The 18,969-nt window shown below is 39.4% G+C and overlaps 1 protein-coding gene across 1 annotated transcript in view; it reads left to right on the top strand.

The window, feature by feature from the left end:
• The window catches only part of pard3aa (par-3 family cell polarity regulator alpha, a), a 753,733-nt gene that overhangs the window by 295,859 nt on the left and 438,905 nt on the right, over window positions 1-18,969 (top strand). The window contains exon 4 of the mRNA XM_079805963.1: window positions 15,242-15,408. Within this exon, the coding sequence (XP_079662089.1) occupies window positions 15,242-15,408 (167 nt within the window). The remainder of the gene's footprint in view (window positions 1-15,241; window positions 15,409-18,969) is intronic.

Genomic DNA, 18,969 nt, shown 5'->3' with positions numbered 1-18,969 from the left:
TTAGAGTGAAACTTGCGTTGGTTATGTTGACTGAAGTTAGCCTATTCTCAGCCGCTGTGTTATATCATTGCGCCGCTGCACTCATGGGACGGCTCACAGCTCTTGATCATTACTCAGGAATGAGAGTATAGTTCCTGCCATATCGGTCTAGAAAATCACAACTTTTCATTTTCCGCCGTTCTTAGTACACAATGTAAATACAGAAGAGTCGAGTTTTAAATAGGAAAAATATCGAAACTCTTTGGTCATTTTTGAGCGAGATGCTAACGGTCTAATCAGATTCAATGATCTATGCTAAGCTATGCTAAAAGCCAGACCCGGAGATCGGCTGAATGGATTCAAAAACGGTAAAACTCAACTGTTTAACTCTAGGGGAGCTTTCAAAAAAACAAAAAAAAGTGGCGTGTTCCTTTAAATGCATATTCAAATGAACCGCATTAACAGAGCAATCGTTTTAATGCCAAGTGTGAACACACTCTCAAACTACTGTTCAAGTATTCAATTAGCAAACATTAAACGCAAAATAAATGATGTAAGTGCTTTAACATTTTTGCTTTTAGATTTTCCGGTCGGCTTGCCTGCTCGTTGTACGTCCATTACTGTAAACGTGTTTCTCAATCATTTTTACTTTAATATGCATATGTTGAAAATAACTGTGAAGAATGAAATCTGTTGAATATTTCTTCAAGCAGCGAGTTATCAAGCAACTTCTCATTTTCTAGTTTCACTCTGAACTGTGACTTGGCACAAGATCAAAGTCATATTTCCTATCTTTCCCTTTTCCCTGTCAGCGCTCCTTCACGCTCCAAATACTGGCTAAAACACCATTCGCAATAGAAACTTCAAGGGTGTAATCTCAGAACAGATTGAAACATTATCTCCTTCCAAACTACAACATCTGCTCATTATACTAACGTCTGTGTGTCTGAACCAAGCATTTGTCTTTGTATTCGCACTTTTCCTCTGTGGATTTTCTCTTTGTCAGCAGTGCAGTTGGATTTTTCCCACCTCTCCCTCTCTCAGAGTTTCTCCGTTCCCCTCCGTGCTTCCAAACATGTGGTTTTGACTAACACAGAGGGGTAGGAATTATTGTAATTGGCTATTCATGACAGTTCAATATGTAATCAACAGTAAGACCACGAAGACGATCATATCCACAGACAGCGTTTGAGCTGCTGCTTAGCTTTCATGTGGTGTGCAGTAAAGCGCAATGGGAACGTTTTAGACAACTGTGGAGTAGATACGCCATCAAATACTATTGTGGACCGTGGGAGAAGTGAAGTCTTTGCTTATCTTTGAGTATGCTTTCTTCATATTTCATGATGTTTCTGTCACAGATAAGCATTCGTCTGACCAGAGGTGACCTTTCCAGACCTTTCCGCCATAATTCGTAGCTTTTGCTTTGTTTCATCACTCAGATTAAAGCGTCTGAATGTGTTTTTTTGCTTTCTAGTGGTGCCAAATATGTGCAAAACATGTGGAAACTTTCCTTTCTACACCCACAAAAAAGCTTTTTAAAGATTAATAGTAAAATTCTATCAAATTTAATTGAATAATCCTTACATATTTTTAATTGAGTAATTAAGGATTGTTCAGTTAACTAAAATTAGGGATGCACGATATATCGGCCTCCATGTCAGTATTCGCGATATATGTTCTTTTTTAATGTTATCGTTATTGGGCTGATAAGAAAATTCGGCCGATTATATTAAAGCCGATATATTAGGGCTGCGCGATTATGACAAAAATCATAATTGTCGATTATTCCCTTGAAATTGTAATTGCGATCTATTAATTACGATTATTCTCGAAAGTCAAATATACATTGGTTTGGTTTCTTTAAATAAAAAAAAGTAAACATATGCATGATATTATAATGTTATACGAAAAATAAAAATAAAAACAATGGGGAAAAATCTTAAGATAACCCGTTGAAAGAAAAAAGTACACAGAATAATACAAGTGGACTTTTTTGTAATTGTGATTACATTTTATTGAACGATTGCATAATTGTGACATCCGTAATTGTAATCACGATTACAAATTCGATTAATTGTGCAGCCCTACGATATATAATGTATTATTTCCAAGATGCAAATTGTTCACCGTGATGGTTTTGGATTGATTGAAATAAGATTGAAATCACTTCAAAAGGATATATGTCATATAGGTGACATAAAACTATAATGATAACATCATAATTGTGTTTTTGGGACATGGATTTTAATGGTGAGACTTTAAAGGTGCACTATGTAACATTTTTGTTAGTAAAATATTCAAGAACCACTAGGCCAGTGTTATATATTTTTTCAGTTGAGGACTTACAATATCCCAAATGTTTCCAACTATTTGTAAATCCCGAGGAACCGGGACGTGTGAGGGCGTGGCCTGTCGATGACATCATATCTGCGTTCCCTTCATTTTCCAGGGATTTCTGCCTGAGTCCTATCCCGATTCTTTCCCACCGGCTGTGAGGTGAAGACCACATGTCCCAGGATTCTGCGCTCAAACTTGGCGTCATCAAACTACACCTTTTTTTTAATAGGCAATCTCTAGCGGACGAAAAAGTTACATAGTGCACCTTTAATATAAAATATAGAAAATTATATAAAAATTTGGATTTAGATTTATCTGCAAATATATCGGTTATCGGCTTTCAATTATAAAGAATTATCGGTTATCGTATTGGCCAAAAATGTAATATCAGTGCTTCCCTAATTAAGTAAGGATTTTTCAATTCAATTTGATGAAATTTTACTATTAATTAAAATGTGTAAATCTTAAAAAAAGGCATTTTGAAGAAGATTTTGTGATGTTATATACACAAAAAAGTGTTGGATTTACATGATTTAATTGTGTACACATGAATCAATAAACAATCATAATTTGTTCATGTAACTTCAACATCATGAAATTAATATATTTTAAGGGACTCAAGTAAATAGTCTCAAAGTGAATTTTATACGGCTCCCTGACATGATTCAGGCATTGAATTTCATATATTCATTCATCCACTTCAATCTCATATATTTTAATGTTACACAACTGAATTATAATACTGCACACACTTTTAGCTAGCAATAGCACATTAAAAGCTCCAAAGCCATTATGACCTTACCTGTATGAGTCCACAGCCTAAGCGAATGCTCCACTCTATTCTAACACGATAATTATTCGAATAATTTTCAACATAATTGAATATTAAACACTATCAAGTCTCCCCCTTTCTCATCTTGCTCAAAAATACATAAAATAGCACTTTTACATATAAAATAACAACATTTAGGGTGAATTCAGGGTGATCAGGACACTTTTTCCAAGTCATCTCAATGGCAAAAAGTGTCCCGATCACCCTGAAATCACCCTACTCTCTCTTGATTTAGCCATATGCAAAGCATGCTGGGAACTAACAAGCCCCGCCCAGTTTCCGTTAATGCAACACAAATCATTCATGTAATCTCAACACAAACGGATTAAGTAAACTTAAATTTGACTTATATTTAAGTGGATTGAACACAATCAAATTAAGTTAGGACAAAATGTATAGCAATTGTGTTGCTTTAGCTCATTTTAATCAAGCAGTTTGAACAAGCAGTAAAATAATTTTTTTCAGTGTATGTTAGTGAAAAAAGTCATCTAGGATGCATCAAAAAATACAGTAAAATCAGTAATATTGTGAGATATTACAATTTAAAAGAACTGTTCTCTATGTGAATATATAGTAAATTGTAATGTATTCCTGTGATCAAAGCTGAATTTATCATCATTACTCCTTCAGTCTTCAGTGTCACATGATCCTTCACAAATCATTCTCATATGAGGATTTGATGCTCAATAGACATTTATGATTATTATTAATGTTGAAAACAGTTGGAAGTGGAAACATTTTATTATTCAGGATTCTTTGATAAATAGAAAGCTCATATTTGAAATAGAAATCATTGTCTTTATTGTGTCCTTAATGTGTTAAACTTAGGTAGTGTATATTCTTTAAAATACATATCTAGCCAAACGATATATGATATATGATGCCCACTTTTCATCATCAAATCTAAATAAATGTCCCCCGATATTACTCCACACTGAATATCATGTTCGAGTATGCGAGTAAAAAGGATTGCAAGCGACGATTCATGTTGACTTTGAATTGTGTTGATTCCTTCTGTTTTGAAACATAGTGAGCGTTTGTGTGTTTGACTGACAGTGGTACTGTAGCTGGCGTATTGAATTTTCCGTCAAGGTCGCTGTAGCGTTGAGGGAATGCTTCCATGGTATTTACATTAGAGGAGCTGTGCCTGGTTATAGCTCCGCAGAAATGTTTGGTTAGCTGATTAGCACTCCTCCGGGGACTTCATTCTCATTCCTCTCCGCTAGCCTGGTGGTGGTGACACTGGGGTGTTGCCACTCGGCGTTGAGTTAATTGCTCTCCCGTACGACTCTGATTGCTGTCCCCAGCATGTGGGAAACGTCGACCCAGATGAGTCAGGATTCATTTCGTGAAATCCAGCCTCGAGTTTCCAGTCCTTCCTCCTTTCCCTATCCCTTTCATATACGCACTCTTTCCACTTTATCCTTGCTTATATCAGCTGTGTCTAAATCTGGGAGCAGTAATAACTCCAGTAGATGCGTTTCAGTTGAATATTTTAACATTTATACTGCATATGTGAGCCAGAGAAAGCATGGCTGTTTCTTTGTATGTGTGTGTTGATTTATGTCGGACTTTGCAGTGCTTTTGCTCAGGTTTATAGAACACAAGTTAGATTACTAAACGGGTGCATTTCCATTGAGAGTCACATGGGGGATGCGAATTCAGATCTCATTTGAGCTTCTGAATGGTTGAATATTTAACCTTGCGTTGACTAGACCGTCCGACGGCTCAAACCTTATCCTCAACATTTACTACTGTGCTTATGTAGAATGTAATATTAGGAATAAAGTCAGCAGCCCGTAATATATTCCCTCTAGTGTTGCACCAATAATACATTTCTAGTTGATACAGTATTTTCATGTTATTGCAATAACCGATTAGATGAAATTATTTTTTTATTCATTAAAAAATAAAACTGATTGTTTTAAATGTTACGAGGAAATGTAGGCATCACATGTACAGTATGAAGTATGATTTTGTTGTTGTTGATAACATTAGTTAACATTAACTAATAATGAACTGCACTTCTATAGCATTTATTAATCTTTGTTAATGTTCATTTCAAAATTTTCGACTGCATTATCCAAATCAAAAGTTGTATTTGTTAACACTAGTTAATGCACTAACATGAACAAACAATTCATAATTTTTCATTAACTTACATTAACAAAGATTAATAAATACAGTAAACAATGTTTTGCTCATTGTTAGTTCTTGTTAGTTAATATGTTAACAGATAAAGCCTTATTGTAAAGTGTTACCATTATTTCATATTTATTTTGGAATATTCATGTTTTTAAATATTACATTTAAATGAGTGTTAAATGAAGGCAATATGTAATATTTATAATTAAATATCCAGTATCGACTGATATGAATGCCATATATTGTGCATCACTGCTCCCTCCAAATGTCTTGGTTTATGTAGTTAACTCAAATTAAAACTATTAAACATATTTTTGTTGCCTAAAATAAAATAAACGTTAACAGGAATAAAATAAAAATGGAAAAAGAAAGCTTTTATTTCAGTTATTTGTCATGATTTTATTTAGTTGATTTATTTAACTTAATGTATTAAACTAAAACTGCAATAAACATGAATAACAACTATGTAGGCATAAAAAAAACCCTAACAAAATGACAAAGAAATGAACAAAATTACTAAAACCTTAACTGCAAAAATAAAAATAAAATAAAATATTATAAAAAATGTATCGTTGAGATACAAGTTATGGGTATTGAAATGGAGGCAAATGATAGAATTTGTATATAAATAATTAATTAAATGCAAAACCGTAAAAAACGCAATTTACAAGCGCGTATTGAACCTTGAATGCAATGCCGAACGGTTCAATATTATATTGAGAATTGTGGCATCCCTAATATATATATATCTCAACGAAACTAAAATAAGACTGCTGGTGACACTAACAGAAACCAAAAAATGTAAAGCTGAAGGTTGAATTGTGTCTGGAAGTCGCATTGGGCTTCAGTATCTTTCCCTCAGTCTCTCTGTACTTGAATTGTTTTCAGTTTTGGTTCCTTATCACCACTCTCACTTTTACGTCGACAGACTGGAACCTCTCACGTTCCACCGCGTCGAACCGCACAGACGCTGCCCGGTCGCAACGCTCCAGCGCTCAAGCAGGACACGCACTCTTTCTCTACATCTGCCTCTAAATCCTCCCGGCATGTCCCTACAGTCCTCCGACATTCCTCCCGATAGGGAAACAAAATCCACAATGTATACAAAACTGAAACTCTGCCTTATTCAGATCTACTCAAGATTACTCTGGTCTTATCTTGGAACAAATTCCCCAAAAATATTCCTTTTGAACGCTTTCCCATTGCACTATAAAGGCTCTTTTTCCCGAAGTTAAGCTCTCTCCTTTAGGAGGACTTTTAGTCCCCCGGTGGCAAATGCAAATGTAGGTTGAGATATAGTTGAAAGAGGTCCGTGTCTAAACCTCCAGAGATATCAATATGGATGCTCTGGTGACACTTGACTCTTTAAAAAGTGTTCCAGCAAAGACATTATTTCATATTTTATTAACTCGGCCCCTTCAATTAGACTCTAAACGTTCAGACGCTGGTCAGTCCTTCAAGCATAGAATATTTATCCGTCAGAAAACCAAGGTCGTAGTTGGAACAGCCAAAGAAATCCATAAAATTTAGCCAATCATTTCATTTGCAACATATGAAAGGCGACAGAGGGGGAAAGAAGATGAAATGGGAATTACAGCCTTGGCCTGTTCCTGCTTCTGCTCATCGCAGTGTCCTCCTCCTCCTCCTCCTCCTCCTTCTCCTCCGTCTGATCAGTATTCCTCAGCGTTCCCCGTCCTCTCCATTACCCACCACTGGCAGCCAGTCAGGGACACTTTCCTTTGGCAGGTAACCGGCCCGCAAGGACAAAATGGACACACGGGCAATTTAAATGATTGGAAGCAGTAAGTAATATATTAGAGAGCCCTGTGTTTGAAAAGTCCGAAGTAAATTGCATGTTATTAGTGCCAACTCAGCGAAGCAGAAAACGCGAGCTTTATAGAGGAACGAGTAAAAGTTAGAGATGATATTATGATGTCTACGTTTCAAGAGAACGGTATCTCGTGTAAGGGTCACGCTTGTGAATGAATGAAGATCCCAGTGCAGATTCTCTCTCAATCACGGACTGATCCACAAATCTCCGCCACACGGCCCTCGACGAGAGGCGGCGGATTAGAGATGTAAATATGATGTCTGAGAGGGCGTCCCTGGTGAGTTTAACCCCATCTTTTGGTGTCTAGGTTATTTGCAGGCCTGTGTTTCCCCCTCTATTCATAATCCTCCATGGAGAGCTGAAATTGGTGCTTGGTCTCATTAGAGGCGCTGGCCATACCCCTAACACACCTGAGATCGATGGGTACAGGCCTTTAAGTGGTCGTCTTGGTTATTAAACGCAGGGGAAGCCAATTTCTGGCCGAGAAAAGCTAATCCGATCACACATTAGGAACCCATATTGGCTGGAGTGGCGCGAGAGGGAGAAAGGGATAAAACGCCGTCCTCCATGTGTACTTACTACATGGGCTGTTCAACAAAAGCTATATCGTCAGAGCAGCATCACATGCTTTCTGCCAGCCATGCTTTCATTGTAATGGCCGGTTTTAATATTTTAAACTCTACCCCAGTATCGTTTGTGCATGATAAAGTTGGTGGTTGCTTGAGGTATTGATAGAGAAATCAAATGACAGACTTATGGCTTAAAGGGACAGTTCAACCAAAAATGAAAATTAGCCCACTCACCCTCAAGTCATCCTAGGTGTATATGACATTCTTCTATCAGACGAATACAATCAGAGTTATATTAAAAAAGTCCAGGCTAATCCAAGCATTACAGTAGAATTGGATTAATAGTTGCTCTGTTTTTGAAGTCCATAAAAAGTGCATCTGTCCATCATATAACTGCTCCACGCGGCTCTGGGGTGTTAATAAAGGCCTTCTGAAGCGAATTGATGCGTTTGTGTAAGAAAAATATTCATATTTAAAACTTTATCAAAACTTTATTATTATATTCGGCGACCGCATTCCCTGTTCAATATATGGAAAAATTTTTGAAAGTTCCCCTGCCGATGGAAAGACTAACGCGACCAGGTCGGCTCGTCATGACGTCACAAACGCATCTTGAGTTTCACTTTCAACATTCAACACTTTTCCACGGAAGGCGGTCGGCCGAAAGTTTACTTAAATATGGATATTTTTCGTACACAAATGCGTCGATTCACTTCAGAAGGCCTTTATTAAAACCCCAGAGCCGCGGCGAGCAGTTATTTGACTGACAGATGCACTTTTTATGGACTTCAAAAACAGAGCAACTATTATTGCAATTCTAATGCTTGGATTAGCCTGGACTTTTGTAATATAACTCAGATTTTATTCGTCTGAAAGAAGAATGTCATAAACACCTAGGATGACTTGAGGGTGAGTAAATGATGGGATAATTTTCATTTTTGGGTGAACTATCCCTTTAAAGGGGTGGTTGATTATGATTTAACTTTTAGCTAAGCCGTGTTTCCACCGCAGGAACTTTCCCCAGGAACTAGGAACTTTGGGCTGGTCCTCAGTGTGTTTCGACCGCAGGGTCTAAATGAAGTTCTGGGTAAATATTTCCCCCTCCAAACGGCCCTGCTCCCGAGGAAGTACTTTTTCAAAGTTCGGGAACTTTCGGGGGTGGGACTTGGGCGCTGAACATGCTGATTGGTTGTGCTCACACAGCATTTTATTTCAACCGGCATTTTTAAAAGACTTGCGAGGTTCGTTCTGCGTTCATTAAATATCAGTCTTGCTCTTTCTGTCCGATGGCGCGCGTTGTCTCAGCAATCGCGCGGTCAATGTCTGTAATCGCTGATAATAACATAAGTTGTCTTATTTTAAATCTAGCTTTACGAGCTTTCAGAATACGCTTTAGTATCAGTGCTCGTCTCTTTTCCGCAGTTTTGTTAATGACCTCTTTAGTAAACCAATACATTACTAACAAAAGCAGCGCTGCTTGAATCTCCTCATACTTGTTATTGTTGCAGACAGTGTAGCGCAAAAATGATTCCTGTCCATCGGTAACTGGGAGGAGCAGTCGTGCGCAGTCCCACATCTCTGGACTAATTTGCCTAATCTTCACGGTACTTTAGACCGCAGTGGAAACGCAGACAGTAGCAGGTCTGGGGGGAAAAAGTTCCTGTAAAAAAAGTTCCTGGTACAAATTGTTCCGGGTAATTTCGGTGGAAACGCGGCTTTAGTGTGTAATGTTTCAAAGTTCAAAGCAAATGGAGATATTTTCTTTTACAGAAATCACTTTTTAAAGACTACAAAAACCGCTGGTAGGGACTACAACAAGCTTCTTCACGGGTTTGTGATATCACTAACCCTACAATTTACATAACCCCGCCCTCGGGAACACACAACAAAGGCCATAGAGACCGAGCGATACGCGTCATAATCTGAAGGCCACGCCCACCGGGGGGGAAACAATCAAACCGTCTCCATTGACTTTGTATTGCGTGTAGCGCCTCCTTGTCATTTCTGACTTATAACAAAAAACAGAACAATGTCTGAAAGCTGATATGTGTCAAGGTGTACAGCAAACAAGCTAAAAAACACAGAACCAAAAACCCAGAAGTTTTTATAAGCTGTTGACCCCCAAAAAACTAGCATGTAAGTACACAAAAGTGGATAGAGGCCATTGAGACAGAGCTTGACCTGTTATATTACACTGAGAACTACACCCACTAATCAGAGACAGGACATGTTAGGGGTGTAACGATATACTCGTGTCACAATTCGATATAAATCGCGATACTGAACTCACGATACGATATGTCTCCCGATATTTTAAGCCAAAATAGACGTTTAAAAAAAACTTTAAAAAAAACTTTTTATTCTTTTTATTATTATTATTAGTGTATTATTATTATCAGAAGTTCAGCCCCCACAAATTCCCCCATTGCTTTATTATACATTATATTCAACATTATATATTGTGTCTCTTCGGAAACTTGAATTTGGATTAGACACTCGATTAGTTATTTTTACGATGGACTTTAAACGGAGGGACAAAAATCCCTCAGATTTCATAAAGAATATCTTCATTTGTGTTTGGAAGTTGGCCTAAATACGCTCTGTCTTTATGTTGAGAAGAGGAAGAGTTGTTGTAGTCGAGCACATTTGGGAGCCGCTCAAGCGGTCATCCATCTTTCACATTTATTGCAAAACAGTACGAACACAAATGCAATAGCATGTCATAAAGCAAGATGTAAGTTATAACCGTAATTACACTAAACTATCCCTGTTCTCTCTTCATCAGCAGATATTCTCTGGCTCATCTCACAACAGTTCCCACACCAGCACTTTAGAGATTATCATGACAGAATATGCTCATAACTCATAAATTCATCAACTATCCCTCCAGAAACGTCCTTTTTCTTCTTCTTGAGTCTCTCCATCATTGTCCAACTCCGGTTTGAACATAAAAGCCTGAACAGTTTCGGACATTTTCAGTGCGTGAGACATGATCTCTTGAAGCTCCACCCTCTTCCTGGAAGGAGTGTGGGAGCAGCAGCTCATTTGCATTTAAAGGGACACACACAAAAACTGCTCTTTTTTGCTCACCCTCAAAAAGTGACAATTTTAACATGCTATAAAAAATGATCTGTGGGGTATTTTGAGCTGAAACACACTCTGGGGACATCAGAGACTTATTTTCCGTCTTGTAAAAAGGGGCATTATAGGACCCATTTAAGTAACAGATATTTTTGTCTTTGGATAATTTTGCAGAACATCTTTGTTACATTTAATACGCCGGGAAAAGAAAAATATTTCCCCCGCGTTGAGCAAATGAGTATAATAATGCGACATGTTGCAGACGAGCATGTGGTCTGAATCTCTTTAAAGATGTGATTAGATTCTTAACAAAATCAAATAAGGATATGAACACATGCTTTAGATGAGCAACCACCTGCTCCCAGAATATATTCAAAGAATCTGCTGTGGTCAAATGAAGAACTTGGGAACGAAAACAACCAAAAATTGGACGGGAAAAGTATGAGGTTGGTTGAGAAGTTCCACATGGCCTTCATCTTCATCGTGATTTCAAATATTCGTTTCCCGACATTTCCAGACTTTCTGCGTAATAGATTCCACAGACATCCTTTGGCTTCCCCTGTACTCTAGATTTTTGATGTTACTGATCAGATGCGATTTGGCCGAGTTCAACAACCGTGTCACATTCAATAAAACACAGTTTTTGCCTTTGTTGCGTTGTTCTCTGAAAGCCCCATTAGTTCCCGCTCCCATTATCTGCAATCCGCATGTCACTTCTTGTTTGACGTTAGTAATATGTAATGTAATTTTATGGAGGCCTAGACAACGCATTTGGATGTCATCTGATCTTTTATTTTGTTCTTGAGACCCATCTCTGTGCGTTTCGAGCCGTCTTGGCCTTAAGCTAATTATTGAATATAATCACAGACATAGGTTCGAGTGATACAGTTACACTTCGACTGAGGGGCCTCGTCATTATGAACTGAATGTGAACTGACCACTGACAAAAGGAAGTGTATCAAAAATCGTTATTGAGTTCAGTTGGTAATTGAATAATATGGCCTCCCATGGTCTGCTGAGTATTTGTGCATGGCCTCGGGCTATTCGGATTTCACGGTTGTGTTTTCATTGGGACTGCATGCGGCGAGTTGTGGCCTGACCGAAACATTCTACGTCTGTAAAATTGGGACTTCCTGTGAGCTGCATATGCATGCGCACGCTATCAGATGGTAGCCGCAATATGGGCATATGCTGTGGCAGGACGTTGTCGAGGGATGACAGGTGGTTGCTGGGACATTTGCATAATTATGGATGTACCACATACACTCGTAGCAAGTCATAAACCCGGAGACCAGAGAGCTGAGAAATTTCAAGCGCTCCAAGCGCTCAGAGCTTCTGCCAGGTGGCCAGACACTAACAGTAAATCTGCCTGTCCACACTCAGACACAACTGCAGATGACATGTGAACACTTTACATTCACACTGACTGTGGCCAACGCGTGGGACAGACCCTAGAAAAGAGAAAAAACAACGTTCTGTCAGGGAAATCGGCAGAGAAGGTTTCCTGGGGGTGTTTATTTTCCCCCCTCAGGTCTAAAATGTCACTGTCTTTAACTGGTTTTAGAGCTTCTGTGATGTTCATAAAATGGTGAACTTTCTATTAAATATGCATGCATCTATATATATATATATATACGGTCTTGCACAGCCCTTGCAGAATCTGTGAAAATGTGAATAATTTTAACAAAATAAGAGGGATCATACAAAATGCATGTTATATTTTATTTAGCGCTGCCCTGAATAAGATATTTTACAAAAAATATGTTTACATATAGTCCACGAGTCAAAAAATAGGTGCATTTATAAAATAAGATATAATTCAAAAGTCTTTCCCTGGATGATCCACGGCTGTGTGTGTGTGTGTGTGTGTGTGTGTGTGTGTGTGTGTGTGTGTGTGTGTGTGTGTGTGTGTGTGTGTGTGTGTGTGTGTGTGTGTGTGTGTGTGTGTGTGTGTGTGTGTGTGTGTGTGTGTGTGTGTGTGTGTGTGTGTGTGTGTGTGTGTGTGTGTGTGTGTGTGTGTGTGTGTGTGTGTGTGTGTGTGTGTGTGATGGTTGTTCTTGAGTCTCTTGTTTGTCCTGAGCCGTTAAACTGCCCAACGTTCTTCAGAAAAATCCTCCAATTCTTCCGTTTTCAGAGACTGTATGATTCTGAGATCTGAGGACGATTGAGGGACTAAGCTAGTGTGCTCCAAAACAATGACAACATTCAATTCGAAATTTAGAAGATATAAGTGTTCAAACTTAGTATGCACTATATAGGGGATAGGGAACAATCAGACAGTGCACTATATAGGGGATGGGGAACGATCAGACTGCACTTTATAGGTGATAGGGAACAATCAGACAGTGCACTATATAGGGGATAGGGAACGATCAGACTGCACTATATAGGGGATAGGGAACGGTCAGACGGTTCACTATGTAGGGGATATGGAACAATCAGACAGTGCTCGATGTAGGGGATAGGGAACAATCAGACATGCACTATATAGGGGATAGGGAACGATCAGACAGTGCACTACATAGGGGATAGGGAACAATCAGACAGTGCACTACATAGGGGATAGGGAACGATCAGAAAGTGCATTATATAGAGGGAACGGTCCGACGGTTCACTATAAAGGGGATATGGAACAATCAGACAGTGCACTATAAAGGGGATATGGAACAATCAGACAGTGCACTATATAGGGAATAGGGAACAATCAGACAGTGCACTATATAGGGGATAGGGAACAATCAGACAGTGCACTATATAGAGGATACGGAACGATCAGACAGTGCACTATATAGAGGATAGGGAACGGTCAGATGGTTCACTATATAGGGGATATGGAACAATCAGACAGTGACCTATATAGGGGATAGGGAACAATTAGACAGTGCTCTATATAGGGGATAGGGAACAATCAGACAGTGCACTATATAGGGGATAGGGAACAATCAGACAGTGCACTATATAGAGGATACGGAACGATCAGACAGTGCACTATATAGAGGATAGGGAACGGTCAGATGGTTCACTATATAGGGGATATGGAACAATCAGACAGTGACCTATATAGGGGATAGGGAACGATCAGACAGTGCTCTATATAGGGAGGGAACAATCAGACAGTGCACTATATAGGGGATATGGAACGATCAGACGGTGTACTATATAGGGGATAGGGAACCATCAGGCAGTGCACTATATAGGGGATAGGGAATGATCAGACAGTGCACTATATAGGGGATAGGGAACCATCAGGCAGTGCACTATATAGGGGATAGGGAATGATCAGACAGTGCACTATATAGGGGATAGGGAACGATCAGCCAGTGCACTGTATAGGGGATAGGGAACCATCAGACAGTGCACTATATAGGGGATAGGGAACCATCAGCCAGTGCACTATATAGGGGATAGGGAACCATCAGACAGTGCACTATATAGGGGATAGGGAACGATCAGCCAGTGCACTATATAGGGGATAGGGAACGATCAGCCAGTGCACTATATAGGGGATAGGGAACGATCAGCCAGTGCACTATATAGGGGATAGGGAACCATCAGCCATTGCACTATATAGGGGATAGGGAACCATCAGACAGTGCACTATATAGGGGATAGGGAACGATCAGCCAGTGCCACAGCTCCGGTTCACAGACACGATAGCACAGAGCGGATCATGTGATCTAGTCGCCACAGAGCAGAAAACGTATCAGACCCGTTTGAATTCTGCACAGTATTTTAAAGCTATATGGAGGAGAATCGGTTAGAGATTACGAGGAAACTGCGGCTTTACTGAGTTCAACGGCTCTGGCTGAGCTGTGATATAAACGAAACGCCATTGGCTGTTTTAATAAAGGGGAGGAGCTGTTCAATATGTCCAGCCCTGTCTTCCTGTTTCAGTGGAAATTACCTCAACACTTTGCACATTTCAAGGCACTTCAGTGTGCATTTAAATATACATACTCAATAGAAAGTGTTACCAAAAAGTAAAAAGGTGTAGAAATAAGACTACTTTGTACACGTCCACGTGCACAGACCAGCGTTCTGAGCTGTGTGAGACAGAAAGTGTGAACCAGTATCTGACTAATCCCCCCCCTACCTGCCCTCCAGTTCAAACCCATTACAGCTCAGCAGCACAGGGACACCTCTGTCTCGCCTCTCCCATCTTTTCAAAAGCGTGTGTGGTGAGCGCGTGTCACAGAACAAGCCCAGCTAAATGGTCCTATTGCCACCGCCTTTCTTTGCAAGGCTCAAAGGAACTGGCTTTGTGTCAGGCATAAATGTACTACTGTGTCCCTGTCACACTTTTGCAGGGCTGAAAAGGGCCTTTCTGTTGGATATTGAGAAAACTGAGCCAAAGTGTTGTGTTTGTTATCTCTGGCCATATTGGAAGGATGTCCTAGTGCACCGTCTTTGGAGTGAGATGCATGAAAATATGCTGTTAACAAGATCTTTCTCATCTCTCTGTTTCAGACATGCCCTTGCATGTGCGCCGCAGCAGTGATCCGGCCCTGGTTGGTCTTCCCGAAGTCCAGCTCCAGCCAGAGGAACCGTCTCGTAAGAATCCCACACGCTGGTCGACCACGGCAGGGTTTCTGAAAACCAACACCACCAGTGGAACCAATAGTCTAGAGCGAAAGGTGAGGTTTTTCTATTGCCGTATCCCTTTTTTACCGGAAAGCAACATATAGCATATTCATTTAAAGGGTTAGTTCACCCAAAAATGAAAATTCTGTCATTAATTACTCACCCTCATGTCGTTCGACACCCGTCAGACCTCCGTTCATCTTCGGAACACAAATGAAGATATTTTAGTTGAAATCTGATGGATTGGCACAATGCACTTTACACTCTCAAGACCCTTAAAAGGTACTAAAGGCGTCGTTACAAAGTCCATCTCACTACAGTGGTTCTAAAATAACTTTATGAAATGACGAGAATAGTTTTTGTGCGCAAAAAAACCCTAAATAACGACTTGCATAGTGATGACGATTTCAAAACACGGCCTCATGAAGCTTCGAAGCGTTATGAATCAGTGAGTCGAATCATGATTCGGATCGCGTGTCAATCCGCCAAACTGCTGAATCGACTCATTGATTCATAACGCTTCGAAGCTTCATGAGGCCGTGTTTTGAAATCGTCATCACTATAGAAGTCGTTATTTAGGGGTTTTTTGCGCACACAAACTATTCTCGCCGATTCATAAAGTTATTTTAGAACCACTGTAGTGAGATGGACTTTGTAACGACGTCTTTAGTGCCTTTTAAGGGTCTTGAGAGTGAACCGTGCATTGTGCCAATGGAGGCCTTTCAGAGCCATCAGATTTCAACTAAAATATCTTCATTTGTGTTCTGAAGATGAACGGAGGTCTGACGGGTGTCGAACGACATGAGGGTAAGTAATTAATGACAGAATTTTCATTTTTGGGTGAACTAACCATTTAAGGGACAGAGTTACTGAACTTGTTTAAAAGACCTATTTAGATCTAGTAGTCAAGGTTTGGCTGGTTAGGAGATGTTGTAACCACACCTATGGAGGCAAAATCATCTTTCTGCATTGGTGATCATTCTAAAGTAGCTGCGTATTATGACTACACACAAATAATAATAGCTCTAATGGCCGTTCACACCAGGGAGGTCTGGTATCGGCTGGTATCGTTTAAAGCCCTTTGAAGCTGCACTGAAACTGTCATTTGGACCTTGAACCGTTTGGGGCCCATTGAAGACCATTATATGGAGAAAAATCCTGAAATTTTTTATCAAAAACCTTAATTTATCTTCGACTGCAGAAAGAAAGACATGGACATCTTGGATGACATGGGGGTGAGCAAATTATCAGCGAAAGTTTATTTAAAAGTGAACTAATCCTTTAATGCACAGCGAGGAGGAGACTTTGAGTGGCCAAAGACTCTCCAAGATCACAGATGGAGAATCGCAGAGATTAGTTGAGTTTTGGGGTCAGAAAGACAAAAAAATGATCAAACACCACCTACATCACCACATGTTGTTCGGGATGGTTTCAAGAAAAATCCTCCTCACTTATCCAAAAACAAACTCCAGCATATTCAGTTGTCAGACTCGACAGGAACTTCAGACGGGACCTGGTTTTGTTGTCAGATGACACAAAAAAAGGGCCTTTTGGCAGCAAACACACCCGATGGGTTTGGTACAAACGGGGATATAAAGTACCCCAAGCCCACGGTTAAATACACCGCTGGATATTTAATGTTGAGGGCCTATTTTTTTGGTGGAGGTCCTGGACTTCATGGATTCTAGCAAATACCAACAGATAAAAAACCTAGATCAAAACCTGATGGCCTCTGTTAGAAATCTTATAATGGGCAGTGCGATCCAAAACAAACATAAAAAACAACACAAAAATGTGTCACTAAGCACAAAATGAAGCTTCATGGCCGTCCCAGTTCCCTGAACTGAACGCTATAATGAAAATGAGTGATGAACTGAAGAGAAGAGCTGGGAATCTGAAGGATCTTGGATGCCAATCGTGCCAACATGAACTAAAGAAAAACATTTATTCCATAATGTGATTTTCCCCTCAATTGTTTTACTTCAATGAAAGGTTAGAATTTTGTGAATTCTTTGAATAAAAGATCAAATTAATAAACAATGTAGATTTATTTTCACAGCCGCCTTTGCTCATATTTACCAAGTGTGCCAATATTAGTGGAGGGCACTCTAGTTAGCTTTATAGTTATAGTTCTTGGTTTGAATGGACCTGAATGTTACTGTTTAAGCTAGTGCTGGGCGATATACAGGATATATTTTTGAGTCTTGTTTCTATCATGGATAACTCAGTGTTATTTAAAAAAATCCCATTTACCCAATTAGTGAATGCATTTGTGGAGTCCAAATTTGATGAGCTAAAAAGACCTTATTCACAAACAAATGATTTGAGTACTTTGAGAACTACTTCTATCCATTATCTTTTTCATTGGTCTACCATTACTTTTAGAATATCCAGTTAGGACATAATATTAATCAGTATGTTATTGACTGAAGTAATGTTTTTTTTTTCCGGTGACAGGCTGATATGCTTCACTGGCTCAGTAAGTCTAGGGTTAGGATTTTTGTCTGGCACAAATCGAAGCAATTTACACCAAATGGAGCACTTTTAGGACGACTCGTAAGAAGTGGCTTCCCTTTGCTCCGTCTCATTCATCTTGAGATATTCTAAATGACCGTTGCCTCCGTTTGTTGTTGACCTGGAACTCTCTTGGTTGTGGAGCCATATGTCTTTGCTGTTAGAAGAATGGGATCTGCATCTTTTGCTGCTTCCCTCTTGATTCTGGCCTCATTGCGATGGTCAGTGCCTTTGGCTTTAAATGAATCAAAGAGAGGTGGATTCTCTGTTTTCCTCCCTAGTCTCCCTAAGGCAACCAATGAGAAAGAGGCCAATTATCTTCGCAAAATGGCTGCTCTTTTGCAGCGATGACAAGCATTCAGTGCTTTGAAACAGCAATATTCCAAATTAAAAGAAGGGGAAAGGGGAGGGAGCGAGGGAAGATGGAGTACTCTGAATGTGACACTGCAACCCGCGATGAGATTAGCGCGTCTCGTGGCGTTCACTAGTAATCCTGTTTAAAAGCACTTTGCTTGTCGGTTTCTTCCATAATCCAAACACCACACTCTCATTTTAGCAGAGCAGAAGAATTAAGCTGCTATTTTTACCTTTCGTTCTGCACCGGATCATTTATTTCTTGATTGTTTTTTTTGGGATGTCGTAAGAAAAGCTTGAGGTGTTTGGAAGGTCTGTTTTCGGTTGATACTGTCAGATGACGATAAGCAACGGGGTGAATGTAAATGTGCTCTATTTTAGCACCAGTGTATTCGTGAAATGAACATAAAGGTGTTAGTTCACCTTGAAGTAAGAATAGCTGGCGCTGAGAAGAATTGTTTCATATTTGTATCTTGCCTTTGGGCTGATATATGGAGAAAATAGTTATTCTCCAAAACTCTGTGGCTTTTCTTGGATACATCTTATAAATTTTGAATATAACAATTGTATACGGTCAAGACTTGCAGGTCTGGGGGTCAATAACTGTCCAAGATAAAGAAAAGGGGAAGAAAAATGATTAAAATAAAACTTTACAAAATTTTAATTTAATGACTCAAAAAATTTAATGTGGTGTAACCATCAAGGTAAAAGTTAAATGAATGATATCCTTACACCTTGACTACAAT

Source organism: Gobio gobio (assembly GCF_949357685.1).
Source record: "Gobio gobio genome assembly, chromosome: 23".
NCBI classification, from domain to species: domain Eukaryota; kingdom Metazoa; phylum Chordata; class Actinopteri; order Cypriniformes; family Gobionidae; genus Gobio; species Gobio gobio.
The sequence above is the reverse complement of the archived record's forward strand: the minus strand, read 5'-3'. Positions and strand labels throughout refer to the sequence as shown.